The sequence below is a fragment of the Balaenoptera borealis genome (genome assembly GCF_965194805.1).
Source record: "Balaenoptera borealis genome assembly, chromosome: 9".
Taxonomy (NCBI): domain Eukaryota; kingdom Metazoa; phylum Chordata; class Mammalia; order Artiodactyla; family Balaenopteridae; genus Balaenoptera; species Balaenoptera borealis.
Genome location: NC_138873.1, coordinates 40,602,761 through 40,619,464, shown reverse-complemented (window position 1 = coordinate 40,619,464; position 16,704 = coordinate 40,602,761). Strand labels below are relative to the sequence as shown.

Below are 16,704 nucleotides of genomic sequence, written 5' to 3'. Positions count from 1 at the left end.
GCAGACAAAGACACTACAAAAAAAGAAAATTACAGACCAATATCACTGATGAATATAGATGCAAAAATCCTCAACAAAATACTAGCAAACAGAATCCAACAACACATTAAAAGGATCATACACCACGATCAAGTGGGATTTATCCCAGGGATGCAAGGATCCTTCAATATACGCAAATCAATCAATGTGATACACCATATTAACAAATTGAAGAATAAAAACCATATGATCATCTCAATAGATGCAGAAAAAGCTTTTGACAAAATTCAACACCCATTTCTGATAAAAACTCTCCAGAAAGTGGGCATAGAGGGAACCTACCTCAACATAATAAAGGCCATATATGACAAACCCACAGCAAACATCATTCTCAATGGTGAAAAACTGAAAGCATTTCCTCTAAGATCAGGAACAAGACAAGGATGTCCACTCTCACCACTATTATTCAACATAGTTTTGGAAGTCCTAGCCACGGCAATCAGAGAAGAAAAAGAAATAAAAGGAATACAAATTGGAAAAGAAGAAGTAAAACTGTCACTGTTTGCGGATGACATGATACTATACATAGAGAATCCTAAAACTGCCACCAGAAAACTGCTAGAGCTAATTAATGAATATGGTAAAGTTGCAGGATACAAAATTAATGCACAGAAATCTCTTGCATTCCTATACACTAATGATGAAAAATCTGAAAGAGAAATTATGGAAACACTCCCATTTACCATTGCAACAAAAAGAATAAAATACCTAGGAATAAACCTACCTAGGGAGACAAAAGACCTGTATGCAGAAAACTATAAGACACTGATGAAAGAAATTAAAGATGATACCAACAGATGGAGAGATATACCATGTTCTTGGATTGGAAGAATCAACATTGTGAAAATGAGTATACTACCCAAAGCAATCTACAGATTCAATGCAATCCCTATCAAATTACCAATGGCATTTTTTACGGAACTAGAACAAATCATCTTAAAATTTGTATGGAGACACAAAAGACCCCGAATAGGCAAAGCAGTCTTGAGGCAAAAAAATGGAGCTGGAGGAATCAGACTCCCTGACTTCAGACTCTACTACAAAGCTACAGTAATCAAGACAATATGGTACTGGCACAAAAACAGAAACATAGATCAATGGAACAAGATAGAAAGCCCAGACATTAACCCACGCACCTATGGTCAACTAATCTATGACAAAGGAGGCAAAGATATACAATGGAGAAAAGACAGTCTCTTCAATAAGTGGTGCTGGGAAAACTGGACAGCTACATGTAAAAGAATGAAATTAGAATACTCCCTAACACCATACACAAAAATAAACCCAAAATGGATTAGAGACCTAAATGTAAGACTGGACACTATAAAACTCTTAGAGGAAAACATAGGAAGAACACTCTTTGACATAAATCACAGCAAGATCTTTTTGGATCCACCTCCTAGAGTAATGGAAATAAAAACAAAAATAAACAAGTGGGACCTAATGAAACTTCAAAGCTTTTGCACAGCAAAGGAAACCATAAACAAGACGAAAAGACAACCCTCAGAATGGGAGAAAATATTTGCAAATGAATCAACGGACAAAGGATTAATCTCCAAAATATATAAACAGCTCATTCAGCTCAATATCAAAGAAACAAACACCCCAATCCAAAAATGGGCAGAAGACCTAAATAGACATTTCTCCAAAGAAGACATACAGATGGCCACGAAGCACATGAAAAGATGCTCAACATCACTAATTATTAGAGAAATGCAAATCAAAACTACAATGAGGTATCACCTCACTCCTGTTAGAATGGGCATCATCAGAAAATCTACAAACAACAAATGCTGGAGAGGGTGTGGTGAAAAGGGAACCCTCTTGCACTGTTGGTGGGAATGTAAATTGATACAGCCACTATGGAGAACAATATGGAGGTTCCTTAAAAAACTAAAAATAGAATTACCATATGACCCAGCAATCCCACTACTGGGCATATACCCAGAGAAAACTGTAATTCAAAAAGACACATGCACCCGAATGTTCATTGCAGCACTATTTACAATAGCCAGGTCATGGAAGCAACCTAAATGCCCATCAACAGACGAATGGATAAAGAAGATGTGGTACATATATACAATGGAATATTACTCAGCCATAAAAAGGAACGAAATTGAGTCATTTGTTGAGACGTGGATGGATCTAGAGACTGTCATACAGAGTGAAGTAAGTCAGAAAGAGAAAAACAAATATCGTATATTAATGCATGTATGCGGAACCTAGAAAAATGGTACAGATGAGCCAGTTTGCAGGGCAGAAGTTGAGACACAGATGTAGAGAATGGACATATGGACACCAAGGGGGGAAAACTGCGGTGGGGTGGGGATGGTGGTGTGCTGAATTGGGCGATTGGGATTGACATGTATACACTGATGTGTATAAAACTGATGCCTAATAAGAACCTGCAGTATAAAAAAACAAACAAAACAACTAATACTAAACTTTCATTGGGTTATTTGTATGGAAACATGTTAATATAAATGTTTCAGACATTACATGAAATTTCTAAAAATCTTATATTTGTATTTGTATGGAAATATGTATGGAAATATGTTAATATAAATGTTTCAGACATTACATGAAATTTCTAAAAATCATATTTGTATTTGTATGGAAATATGTATGGAAATACGTTAATATAAATGTTTCAGACATTACATGAAATTTCTAAAAATCTTATATTTGTACTTGTATGGAAATATGTATGGAAATATGTTAATATAAATGTTTCAGACATTACATGAAATTTCTAAAAATCTTATATGTTCTGGTATAATGTTATAAGTAATAATCCTAGTTATTACTTTAAAATGTATATCTCAGAAATAACTAATTTTCTTGTCAACTGCATTATTATGAACTGTCATCAAACCTTTAACCGTGGTCATTTTTAAGTCTTTTGTCATTTACAGACAGTTCTGGGTGTACTCTGATGATTTTGCAAATATGTTCCTATAAAAGGGTTTCATCTTCAAGAAATACATGGAAAAGACTCTGACAAGTACAGGTTTCTGGTAACGGACTGTACTGCTGAACTGAATGAATAAGCATTTTCAGAACTCTAATGAAAAACTGATGAACTCATAAAAGTGCTAACAAAAGATCAAGATGAAAAAAAAATTAATTACATGGGAAAAAAAAAAAAAAAAAAAAAAAAAAAAAAAAAGAGATATATTTGGGTGTTAAGAGTTGTTGTAAAGATGAAATATGCATACAGGTACATTGAAAACAATAAATCACTATACAAAATTACAGTTTTTGACACTTTTTTCTTGGAGTTATTCTGTCTTTTCAGTGATATTAGGTGTATTCTGTATACTCTTCTAGACTTGTCACTTCTGTTTCCTCTGTTTTTTTTTTTTTTTTTTTTTTTTTTTTTGCATTTAGCTCTTTGGGGAGAATTGGGCTTTCTGAAATCCTAAGCCTATCTGAGCCTAAGGCTGTGATGCTGCTCAAGTATGTCTGAGCCCTGATTCAGCTTTCTTCCCTAGGATGAGGATGTAGCCTGGATGTAGAGTTTGGGTCAAGGACCAGCAGAACCAAAGATTGTAAACATTTCTTTAACCAGAAGAACCTGAATAGTTTGAGCAAGCTCTTTCTGAATAATGATATGAGCTCCAAGAATAGAATAATGGTAACAAAAGAAATTGAGCTTTTTGGAATCTTAGACCACATTTTGCAGATTTGCTGGCCGATAAGCTTCTCTTGTTATTGACTTAGGGGCCAAGAAAGTAGAATTAGGTTATATATGCAAAAAAATTATCATATAGAATAATATTCAAAATACCTAACTCTGGTCAAATTTGAGTTCACTGATGAGATTGATACCCTAATGGCTATCTTTAGATGTCCCAGCCTTCATCTATAGAAACAAGGCTTCCTTGATAGTACACATATCTACTAGTCAAATGGTATCTATTATGTCTGCAGAACTGTTTGCTGATTGCTAAAAATATCAATGAAGGGTATGATGAAACTTTAATTGCTTTTGTGCTAGACAACACACTTAGATTTTCAATATGAAATCCCATAAAACACTATGAAATTAAGAACATGCCTATCTAGGATCATCAAAAATTATTCCGAAAGGGGAGCAGAAATGGGGAAACTCAAAGAAGCTGACAGGGTATTTAATGATAGATACCATTAAAAACGAACAAACAAACAAACAAAAAACGTGACTTCAGTCACTTAACGCAAGGTTGATTTTTTCCTCAGGTCACAGTCCAATGAGGGTTGATAGGGAGGTTTTGTTCTTCACAAATTTAAGCATCCAGGCTCTAGGGGCAAAGAGAAAGAAAGCTCATAGAGAAGACACACCTGCCCTTTATGCTTTGGTCTGCTCACTTAACATTGGTTAAGCTGATTAAATGACCTGTAATATACTTAATCTAGGAAGAGGAAACCGATTGGTGAACATTAACTAGTCTCTGCTCTACCCATCATCCATTCTAATGAATTTTTTTTCAAGTCAAAATAATTTGACGGTAAAATGATAGCAAGCAAAATACTAATTTGAAAATTTTTCTCTGAGGAAAATAACAAGAAAAACGTAGGCAGTTATGGAGATAATTTTGGTTTGGAGCATTTTGGTTTTCATTATCTGATGATTTACAGTGAAACTGTAGTTAATTATATTTGATGTTGTAAGAGGAATGATTACATTGTAGAGGTGCTCTGAAAAGAATGAACTTTAGCATTTTAGGAAAAGGCTAAATGTAAATGTCATTCAATAAAGAACAGCTGACACATATTATGATGAGAGCAGATAAATGCTTAAATCCTGGATTAGATGATCAAATGTTAACAGCCAACATTTTAATAACTGTCTCTCCCAATGTATCTCAAAAGCACTCTATTAGCAAACATGACAGTTCAATTATTTCCATGGTGCTCAGTATTTCATGGTGGCCTATTGCCAATGATAGAATATGGGGTGGGAAGTGTGCCAAAGAAGTTAAGTGATTTTAAAAGCTAAAATATTGCTAGTGCTGAAAATTCAGGGTTTATGTAAGGTTAACTGCCCTGACGCTGTTTAAACTCATCAGATAAGTAAATACATCGGCACCTACTTAAGTAATAACTCTCTTTTAATATTCTGCTGAAAAAAATGTAGGTAAGTCAATTTTGCTACAAAGAACATGTCAGTAAAATTTTATGTCACAAAAAAAGGAAACATTTGTTTTATCTGAAGATAAAACAATTCAAAAATACATCAATAATCCCTTATACATTGATCTGGTCTATACAGCTAAATCTAGAGTATAAAAAAATTAACCTTTCAAAACAGGAAAGAAATATAGGAAAATGGAATAAACTACAAAAATGTGTCATCTTGGATTGTATAGAACTTTGATTTCTTTCCTGCCATTTTATAACTAATAAGGAAAACATAAATAGGAAAATATAATGTTACTCCTGGAAAAGTTTGAATGAGGGAAAAGATTAGAACCATACCTAACAGAGTGCCTGATCTACAGTAGGAATTTAATAAAGGTATACCGAATGACTAAATGAATGAATAAATAAAAAGAATTGAAAGAGGACTGAACTTGAAGTCTGAAGAATTAGGCTCAGGCTATGCTACCACCAGCCAGCCACACAAGAGCATATAATATTAGCTATAACTTACTGAATGCTTACTAAGGAGTTCTTACAAACACATGCATTACATCATAATCCTATAAGGCAGGTACTACGGTTATGCTCATTTTACCAAGTAAACTGAGGCACAGAGGAGTTAAATAACTTGATGATGAAGACAGACATGGGATCTAAATGCAAGCAGTCTGCCTCCTGAACTTTCATTTTACCCACTGCATTATTTTTCCCTTCTATATGATCTTGGGAATTCCTCATCACTTTCTGAGTTACAGCTTCATCATCCATGAAGCTAAATAGGTTATACTATCTAAAGTGGATTTGGAATTATATGTGTAATTAGTACTCTAAACCAGAGTTGGCAAAAGTTCCCTGTAAAGGGTTAGATAATAATAAATATTTTAGGTTTTTCAGGCCATACAGTCTCTGTCACAACTCTTCAACTCTATCATTGTAGCACAAAAGCAATAGACAATACATAAACAAATGAGCACTGTGTCCCAACAAAACTTTATTTACAAAACTAGGCTGTAGTTAGTCTCATGTCTAAAGTATCGTATGTAATAAAAGAATAGTAAGGCAAGATTTAGCAAGAACTTAGCATTGTGCTAGGAGAGATCTTGACATCTCAGATATTTAAGTCTTCTGCCTTTAGAACTACGTCATTTAAGCATATAACTATCTGTCCCTCTGATGGTTTCTAGGAAGAGAGACTATACAGATTCAAACACCAAATTCATCTGTCAGTTTTTGTAAATACAAGATAAGAACACATTTGCACATAGGATGTATTTCAAAAAGGTGTAGTCTGGTTTCCAAATCATGGTTAGATTCTCAGGCTAGGTCTCACAAGCTTATCAGATGCATGTTATAGCCAAAACAATACCCATATGCAATAATACCTTCACACACGTGCAAACACTCATGTGCGCACACACATACAGAAGGAAAACTCTTACACATAACACATTTTAGTTACAACCTTTGCTAAATAGAATTTAGTGAACTATTATTTCTACTAAAAACACATTCCACAGTAAACAGAAAACATATTTGCACCAAGAATGTTGTATGTTATTTCCTCCCTGCTGTACTGAATCAAGGATCTGTGGGGGAAATTTGGTTTAATATCTCTAACTCTGTTCTTCCTGTAGCAATGTAATAATTCAAAATAACTTTTATATTTCATTCAGCAAATAGTCTGAAACTCTGCTCTGTGCCTAGCACTAGGCTAGAATTTCTGGGAGATAGGAATTAATCAACTTTGCCTCTATCCGTAAGAAGCTTACACTAGATACATGCACCCATATGTTCATAGCAGCACTATTTACAATAGTCAAGACATGGAAACAACCTAAATGTCCATCAACAGATGAATGGATAAAGAAGACATGGTATATATATATGTGTGTAAATATATATACACACATATATACATATATATACACACACATATATACATATATATATATATACACACACACACATACACACAATGGAATCTTAGCCATAAAAAAGAATGAAATAATGACATTTGCAGCAACATGGATGGACCTAGAGATTATCATACTAAGTGAAGTAAGTCAGAAAGACAAATACCATATGATATCATTTACATGTGGAATCTAAAGTATGACACAAATGAACTTATCTATGAAACAGACTCACAGATATAGAGAACAGACTTGTGGTTGCCAAGGGGGAGGGGGGAGGTTGGGGAAGGATGGATTGGGAGTTTGGGATTGGCAGGTGCTAGTTATTATACGTAGAATGGATAAACAAAAGAATCCTAAAGTCCTACTGTATAGCACAGGGAACTATATTCAATATCCTGTAATAAACCATAATGGAAAAGAATATGAAAAAGTATATATATATATATATATATATATGTGAAACTGAATCACTTTGTTGTACAGCAAATTAACACAATATTGTAAATCAACTATACTTCAATAAAATAAATTTTAAAAATCAACAAAGGGACTTGCCTGGTGGTCCAGTGGTTAAGAATCCATCTGGCAATGCAGGGGACGTGGGTTCAATCCCTGGTCAGGGAACTAAGATCCCACATGCTGCGGGGCAACTAAAGCCTGTGCGCCACAACTAGAGAGCCCATGCACCACAACTAACGAGTCTGCATGCTCTGGAGCCCACGTGCCACAACCGCAACAAAGAGCCCATGTGCCTCAACGAAAGATCCTGCATGCCACAACTAAGACCCGATGCAGCCAAAAACATAAATAAATAAATAAATATTTTTAAAAATCAAGGAAAAGGAAAACTTCAAAAACAGGAAAAAAAGTTTATACTTAATTTTGATATGACATTCCCAAAGAAAAGTGTTTATTAATGATACATTTTTGGAATAATAATGCTGGCATTAAATAACAATGAGAGTTAAAGCTTTTTTTAATTATTATTTTCCAAAAAAGAAAGAAATATATCTAATAAACTAATGAAGGACATAATATGAAATCAACTAAAACATTCAATTAATCCAAAAGAATGCAGAATAAAAAATAGGGAAAAAAAACATCTGGGACAAATAGAAAACAAATAGCAAGATGATAAATGTAAATATAAAATATGAACCCAAAGATAACAATAATTACATGAAATGTAAATGGTCTAAACATCCTAATTAGAAGGCATGATTTGCCAAATTTGGGTGGGGTGGCGGGGTGGGTAAGGGAAACCCAGAGCCAACTCCTTGCTGTCTACAATAAAAATCACCTTAAATATAAAAATACATAAGGGTAAAGTAAAATAATGGAAAAAGATCATGCAAAACCTGAAAAACCAAAAACCTAAATACTAAGTAGCCTTTAGAGCAAAAAAAATTACTAGAGATAAACACAGTCATTTCATAAGGATAAAGCAGCCAATTCATCAAAAGGATACAATAATCATAAGTTTATACACCTATTATTGTAAATTTGAAATTGAGTTTCAAAATACATGAAGTAAAAACTGATAGAACTAAAAGGAGAAACAGACAAATGCACAATTACGGTTAATCTCAACATTACTCTCACAATAATTGCTAAAACAGGTAGCCAGAAAGATCAGTAAAAATATACAAGCAACAATATCAAATAACTTGATCTGAGATTCATAGACCACTCCACACAAAAACAGCAAAATATATATACTCGTTTTAAGTATACATAAACCTTTTACAAGGTAGATAATATTTTGGGACACAAAACAAGTTTCAATAAATTTAAAAGGAATAAAATCATATAAGGAATGTATGACCACCATGAGACTACATTAAAAATTGATAACAGAAGTAAACTTGGAAAATCCCCAAATATTTAGAAACTAAATTACATACTTCTAAATAATCCACAGATCAAACAGAAGGTCAAAAGGTAAATTATAAAGTATTTCTAACTAAATGAAAATGTATAAACAGCATAACAAAATTTGTGGATGCAGCTAAGGCAAGTACTTACAGGGAATTTTATAGCAACAAACACCTATACTAGAAAAGAAGGATCTCACATAAACGACTTTAAGAAACTAGAAAAACAAGAGCAAATGAAACTGAAAGTAGGAGAAAGGGAATAATAAAGTTCTGAGTGGAAATCAATGCAACAGAAAAATAGAGAAACTGATGAAACTAAAAGCTAGTTCTTTGAGAACATCAATAAAATTCATAAACTTCTAGCCAGACTGAAAAGGAAAAAAAGAGAAAATACAAATGAACAAAACCAAAAATGAGAGTGGTGACATCACTACAAATTCTACACGTATTAAAAGGGTAGAAAGTTTCTATTACGAACAAGATGATGACAATAAATTTGACAGCTTAATGAAACGAACAAATTCCTTGAAAGAAACAAACAAAAGATTACTTAACAAAATATTTGAATAGCCATGTATTAATTAATTAATAGCCATGTATCTATTAGGGAAATTAATTTTGTTAAAAATCTTATCACAAAGAAAATTCCAGGCTTCACTGGAAAATGCTACCAAAGCTTTAAGGGAAAAAATAATCATTTATACACAAACTTCTACATAATAAAAAATAAACACTTCTCATTTCATGAAGCCAGCATTCGCTGATATCAAATCAGAAAAAGAAAACTACAAATCAATATCCCTCATAAACATAGATATAGGGCTTTGCTGGTGACACATTGGTTAAGAATCTGCCTGCCAATGCAGGGGACACAGGTTTGAGCCCTGGTCCGGGAAGATCCCACATGCCATGGAGCAACTAAGCCCGTGTGCCACAACTACTAAGACTGCGCTCTAGAGCCTGCGAGCCACAACTACTGAGCCCGTGTGTCCTAGAGCCCATGCTCTGCAACAAGAGAAGCCACCACAATGAGAAGCCCATGCACTGCAATGAAGAGTAGCCCCCACTCGCTGCAACTAGAGAAAGCCCACGCGCAGCAACAAAGACCCAACTCAGCCATAAATAAATTAATTTAAAAAAATAGATATAAAAATTCCTGGGCTTCCCTGGTGGCGCAGTGGTTGAGAATCTGGCTGCCAATGCAGGGGACACGGGTTCAAGCCCTGGTCTGGGAGGATCCCACATGCCACGGAGCAACTGGGCCGGTGAGCCACAACTACTGAGCCTGCGCGTCTGGAGCCTGTGCTCCGCAACAAGAGAGGCCGCGATAGTGAGAGGCCTGCGCACCGCGATGAAGAGTGGCCCCCACTTGCTGCAACTAGAGAAAGCCCTCGCACAGAAACGAAGACCCGACACAGCCAAAAATAAAATAAATAAATAAATAAACTTGAAAAAATAAACTTTAAAAAAAAATTCCTAACAGAATTTTAACAAATTGAATCTGACAACAGGTAAAATTGATAAAATATCATGACCAAGTAGAGTTAATCTTAGGAATGCATGGTTGGTTTAACATTTGAAAATGTCGGTAAGTCATCATATTAACAAACCAAAAAAAAAAAAAAAGGAAAACTGGAAAACTTATGATTGTTTTAATATAAAGTATCTGATAAAAATTATTTTCCAATGGAAATTCTATTCCTGAAATTCCCACAAAAATAATAGAAAAGATCTTCACCAACCTGATTAAGGCATCCACAAATAACCTACAGATAACATAATTGTTAATGCTGAAACTCTTCCATTTTGATGGATTTGTCAGTTTCTCTTTGTAGTATTTATCCTTGTTTGATAGAGTCAGCTTTATTGAGGCAAAATTTACACACAATAAAATTCATCCATTTTAAGCATACATTTCGAAGTATTTTTAAGAATATGGTTACATAGCCATCACTATAATCATAATATAGACATCCCCTCTGCCTCTATGTAGAAAATCCTGTCTTCACATTCACCACCTGCTCCAGTCCCTGGAAACCACTAATATTCAGTCACTGTAGATTTTCCTTTTCTAGAATTTCATATAAATGGAATCCTACAACACATTTTGTGCCTGGGTTATTTTACTTAGTATAATGCTTTTCACATTCACCCAAAATTTTGTGTGCATCTGTGGGTAGCTATTTTTTAATGCTGAGCTGTATTCCACTTTATGGTTGAAACACATTTGTTTATCCATTCACCAGTTGAGGTTTGGGTTGTTTCCAGTTTGGAGCTATTATGAATAAAGCTGTAATTATTATTTGTACAAGTCTTTGTATGGACATATATTTTATTTCTTTGAGGGAAGTACCTAGAAAGGAGTATTGTTAAGTCACACAGTTTAAGTGTGTGTTTAACTTAAAAAGAAAAAAAAAAAAGTCAGATTTCCAAAAGGACTGTTGTATTTTTATTCCTACAAGAAATGTATGAGTCGCAGTTGTTACACCTCCTAGCCAACCCTGGCATTTTATTATCTGCTGAGGTTTTAATCTGCATTTTCTAAATAACTAATGATGAGCATCTTTTGTACCTAGTTGTCATCTGTATATCTTCTTTAGTGAAGTGTCTGTTAAAATATTTTGCCTATTAGGTTATTTGTTCTCTTATTGAGTGATTAAAAATCTTTTTATAATGTGAACACAGGTCTTTTACTAGATACATGCTTTGTAAGTCTATTCTCTTAATGTGTGGCTTATCTTTTCATTTATTTGAGAGTACTTTTAAAGAGTTTTTTTTTTTCCTTTTTAAATTTTGAAGAAGTCTACAAAAATTATCTATTTTTTCTTTTATGGTTTGTGGTTTTTGTGTAAGAAATGTTTGTCTAACCAAAGGCTTCAAAAAAATTAGATAACTGTTTTAATTACAAATTAGATACCATATTAAAATAACAATGACTGTGCACCATTGTCTTTGATTTCTATTTGATTTTGCATCTCAGATTTCCACTTATCACTTTTTTTTCTAGACTAATCCTGGAAGATTTTAACTTTTGGGTCATTTTCAAGCTATCCAAAACAATTCCTTGTGAAAATGTTGGTAACTTCAATACCCAAAAAGATGATTCTCCCAATACTTTGGAATCTCAGCTCCCTGATTTCCCTTTCCTTCGATGATCTCATCCTCCACTCTCTTAGCTATCATGGTCATCTTCTTCCAAAATCTCAATTTTAAGCATTTTACTTAACTGCTAATTCTAATCTTCCCACCTTCTTCTCCTGAGTACTCCAAATCAAAAAAATCCTTCAACATAGAACCTAAAATCAATTGATCTTATCAACTTTTCTCTGTATCCATCATATCTCTCTCTTGTCTCCACTTTCTTTTGATCTAGCTTAAATGCCATGGTCATAATATCATAATAATTCACTTGCATATACCATCAACTCCCTTGTGCCTTCTTTGCTTTGTCATCATTCTCTTGGCTAAACCAAACCCCTGGTTAAAAACAATTCACTACCTACTCCTCGCCTGCCCCTTCACAGTGAAATGTGGCTGGAGAAAAACATACAACTTTCTAACTCATCTCATGACCACTAAGTCACAAGTAAATTTTCCTAGTCTATTTACTCTCCCACTATCCTAAACAACTATTTCACTTACTCTCAATCTCCTAAAACCTACCAAAGTTTTTACCATCCTCATAGCTGATGACTTTGTTTTCTCAGTGAAATAGGGAACAATAACTTCCAGAAATGCCCATCCTGTGTCTGTGCCCATTTAAACTGTCTCCTCTTCTGTTACTTTGAATGAAGGGTCCATGTTCCTGGAAAAGGCTAATTCTAAAACTTAACTAGATACCATTCCCCTACCACTTATAATGACATTCACTCTAGCGTTTCTCTTTTCAGCATCGTCAGTTTTTCCTTCCTTACTACATCATTTCTACCCACATATGTTTCCCTTTCCCATCTTTAAAAAGTCTTTTGATCCCATGTACTCTAGCTACCACATACATTCTCTTTCCCTGTAACAGCAATACTCCTAGAAAGAACAGTTTCCAAAATCTTTCCTCTCAGCATCATTTAAACCAGCTCCAAACTTTTGCCCTCACTACTCCATCAAAACTACTCTTATCAAGGTCAACAAATTCAAAAGTCAATTCTCATTTATCTTTATAACTGTATTTTCAGTTTTAAAATTATTCACCTTCCCACAAAGACAGTGGACTCTCTGAATGGAGGTGCTGTATCTCATTTATCCTACCTTGAATATTAAAAATATTTCATTATACGTGTAATACTCACAATATGTCTATATAATGAATGACCAAAGAAATTTCCTTAACATCTTGGAACTGGAAAATCAAACTAGAGCACACCATAATTTAATAATCATAAATTTAGGTAGAATCCTGTTAGCAAGTTTAGATGAATTTCTGAGACTTACTTTACTTTCACAGATTCTTTAGATGCCTAAACATGCAGAGGCAAAACTACAAAGATGAAATTTTGAAAACAGATATTTGAAGGTGTATATATGAACACTTAAATTTTTCACAAATTTGTTTGCATTGTATCATAAACTATAATAAATCCTGTAAAATGTATAAAGTCCTCCTTCACAAATTAGAAATAAGTCCTAAGAACTTACACTTTAAATAATTAAAAATAAAACGGAGAAGCAAGACAGGGCTGTATTTATTTCTACTCTAAAGAGTATTCTTAAAATAAAAATAGGTACAAAACTAATTCACAATGGTAGCTACAAGAACTACCATATTTTATAATGTTATTTCACCAAATTGCTAAGTCATTGTTCAAAACATATTTATCAAATGAAAATGAAAGCTTTCTGGCTCCAGCTGAAGTCACTTTTCCATAATGTAATTATTATCTAGATCTTGCTTCAGTGTCCAATCAAAATCACCAATGAATATTATAAAATTAAGTTGTAGTTCCTTCTCCATTTGTATTTCCAATTACCATGTAAGACCTTTTAAAAAGAAATAAAGTTGCAAGTTTCTCAGGACCAATAACAACATCTCAGGAACAGAATGGGAAAAAACAGAAACATGTATTACAGGTTCTGTGGAACAGCTTTTCAAAATTAAGTTTGAAAGTAGACAAAACTTGGTGTTTTGAGTAACCTGGGGCTTTCTTACTTAACTCAAATCAGCCAGAGCTAAAGTGAGCAATATGTCAAATTAACTTGCTCAATTTTCTTTTCTTAACTTTTTCAATGCCCTTTAGGAACACCATTACTGAGAATCTATTGCTGGCATTTACAGCACAAAAACTGATTTTAGAAGGTTGATACTACAATCGCCTAAATATCACAAAACTGAAAATTGTATGGTATGTTATTTCATCATACTAAAAGGAAAAATAGAGTCTGTAGATAAGCCATTTTTGGTTGAAAAAAAAAAAAAGGCTCCAGAATGGTTTTAATGGTTGATTTATATTTAAATATAAGCAATGAATACAAAATGACCTCCACCTATAATTTTTAAAGCTTGTTGAAATTGCTGACTGAAAAATTAATAATATTTTTGTGTCTTATCTTTCATATATTAAATGTGATGGTTATAAGAAAATAGAGCCTAGCATATTAATCTCACTGGAGCCGAACCTTCTATTTAAATAAAATAAAACACTGTGTTGGTCATTTAAAATAATTTACAAATCTATTCTCTTTAATGTTTTCAAGTTCAGTACAAATCAAATCTATCATTGAGTAATCCACTTAACAAACAAGAGTCAAATGCATATCAGTATGCAATAACCAATCTATGTTTTAAATGAACCATGTAGAGACTACATTTCATATGAAAAATTATAAATTGATATAGGTATCAAAAGCAATTCCCAGAAAAACAATTATGTCTGACGACAATTTTCTTACCACTTGCCATGATAAATATCATTTGTTCCTCCATATGTAAAATAAGCAGTTATGGTTTTGCTTATTTTCCTTTATATGTAAAGACATAAAAATGAAGAAAACAATCGTCTTCCTTGTCTCTATGGAATCTCTCTGGCTGGTCAATTATTTACAATATTGCTGCTACTTTCCAAACTCATTGGAAAAAATATTTTAATCATCCTGGGAAGAAGGAAATGTAGGTTAAGACTAACTCTTAAACATAAAGAACTATAAGTAAGCTAGATTTGATTCTAAAACAACCTTACACAACAACAAACTTACAAAAATGAATTCACTTCAATTGAGCCAATACCTACTCGACTATACTATTATATTCAAAAACTCTCAGTACTGATTTACAATACTGTGTATTCACAAAGCATATGTTGTTATAGACACAGACAGAAAACAGTTAAGTCCCTCTGTCTCCTTTAAAAATAAATAAAACATAAAATTAAATTGCGTGTTCCATGATCTATGTGCTTTGTACTCTAATGTTCCACATGTCTCTCAGCAGCACTGGTCTGTAGTTTTGTTCCAAAATTTCCATGTATTCAAAGTAATCACTCACTCGAAACCCATGCAGTGCTTCTTCCTGTCAAAAAATAGAAAGAGACGTTCATTCGCTTGGGTAAAGACACACAATTCTAAGTTAATGAGTTTTAAACAGTTAATGTATCATTTTTTTTCAGCTATAGATGGGGGTTTTATGTTTCTAATAAATGTGTAACTGCTTTTTTATTTAGTAGGCTATAGGTATATGATAGCAAAAAACCATGTCCCTATGAAACAAGGTTGCCTGTTTTCAAAACCAAAAATGCTTTACAGCTAACAAAAAACAAGATAATGAAATCTTCCTAATATTTAAGATATAATAGTTTCAATTATAGAATGATTGTTCACATTTGTAATTAGTAAAGACTCTAAAGCTTATCAAAGGATACTTATAATATTGCAAGAAATATCAGTTCTACAGCTACTGTTCATAAAATCTCCAACAGTCTGCAATTCATAATGTTGGTACTATGCACGTCTATACTAATTTGGAATTTAATGGTTAGCGTCCCAAATGAGGCACTCAAGAATGAAAAATAGTAGGAGCATCCATTTAGAATCTTAGACACTTTTAGGAAATTTTATGACTATTTCTTTTAGTATCTCCAAATACTCGCTATGCAATGCCTACCCTTCAAGGTAACAACAAAAAAATTCTGCAAAAGAAACATGATCCTTGATTCAATGTAATGTATTATGTTAGAAGTTTTGGAGGTTATAAAAAATTTTGGGCAATTCATGCCTTTCTGGAGAATATAGCTTAAAGGTAAAAGCTACTAACAATAAACAACAATTCAAAAGAATAAAATATAAGATATTATCAGATACCAAATATTGTGTTAGAGACAGTCTGTAGATGAGAAACATCAGTGTAGGGTAGTTACGAAAACATCACAAATTCTCAGTAAGAATGCATGTTTTTAAAGGCCTCAGATGTCGCTTGCTAATCACTACTAGATTAGTAATAGTTCACAGCTTGCACATAACTTGGGAGAAGAGTACACTTACTTGCCACATACTACCTAAAATCTGGGTAATTTTGGGGAAAAGTTAATTGGTACTTTAAAAAAAAGTATTATTACTGATCTACAAGGCTGATATTATAACTAAGAAAACTAAATAATGTTAAGTTATATGCATAAGATTACACCTTTAAGACTAGAGCTAATACCCTCGAACATAAAAATTTGAACTTTACTCTTAATTTTAAAATACTTGTGATGTTATCCATTGCTTCATTTCTTTATTCATTAACCTCATTCATTCCCTTATTGTATGTAAAGTCCTTG

At 33.2% G+C, this 16,704-nt stretch overlaps 1 protein-coding gene across 3 annotated transcripts in view; it reads right to left on the bottom strand.

Annotated features, from left to right (window-relative positions):
* Nucleotides 1-13,618: 13,618 nt before the first annotated feature.
* TBC1D32 (TBC1 domain family member 32) overlaps nt 13,619-16,704 on the bottom strand; it is a 188,890-nt gene continuing 185,804 nt past the window's right edge. For all 3 annotated transcript variants that reach the window (XM_082406091.1, XM_082406092.1, XM_082406093.1), the window contains one exon: nt 13,619-15,455. In XM_082406091.1, the coding sequence (XP_082262217.1) occupies nt 15,336-15,455 (120 nt within the window). In that variant the 3' untranslated portion in view covers nt 13,619-15,335. The remainder of the gene's footprint in view (nt 15,456-16,704) is intronic.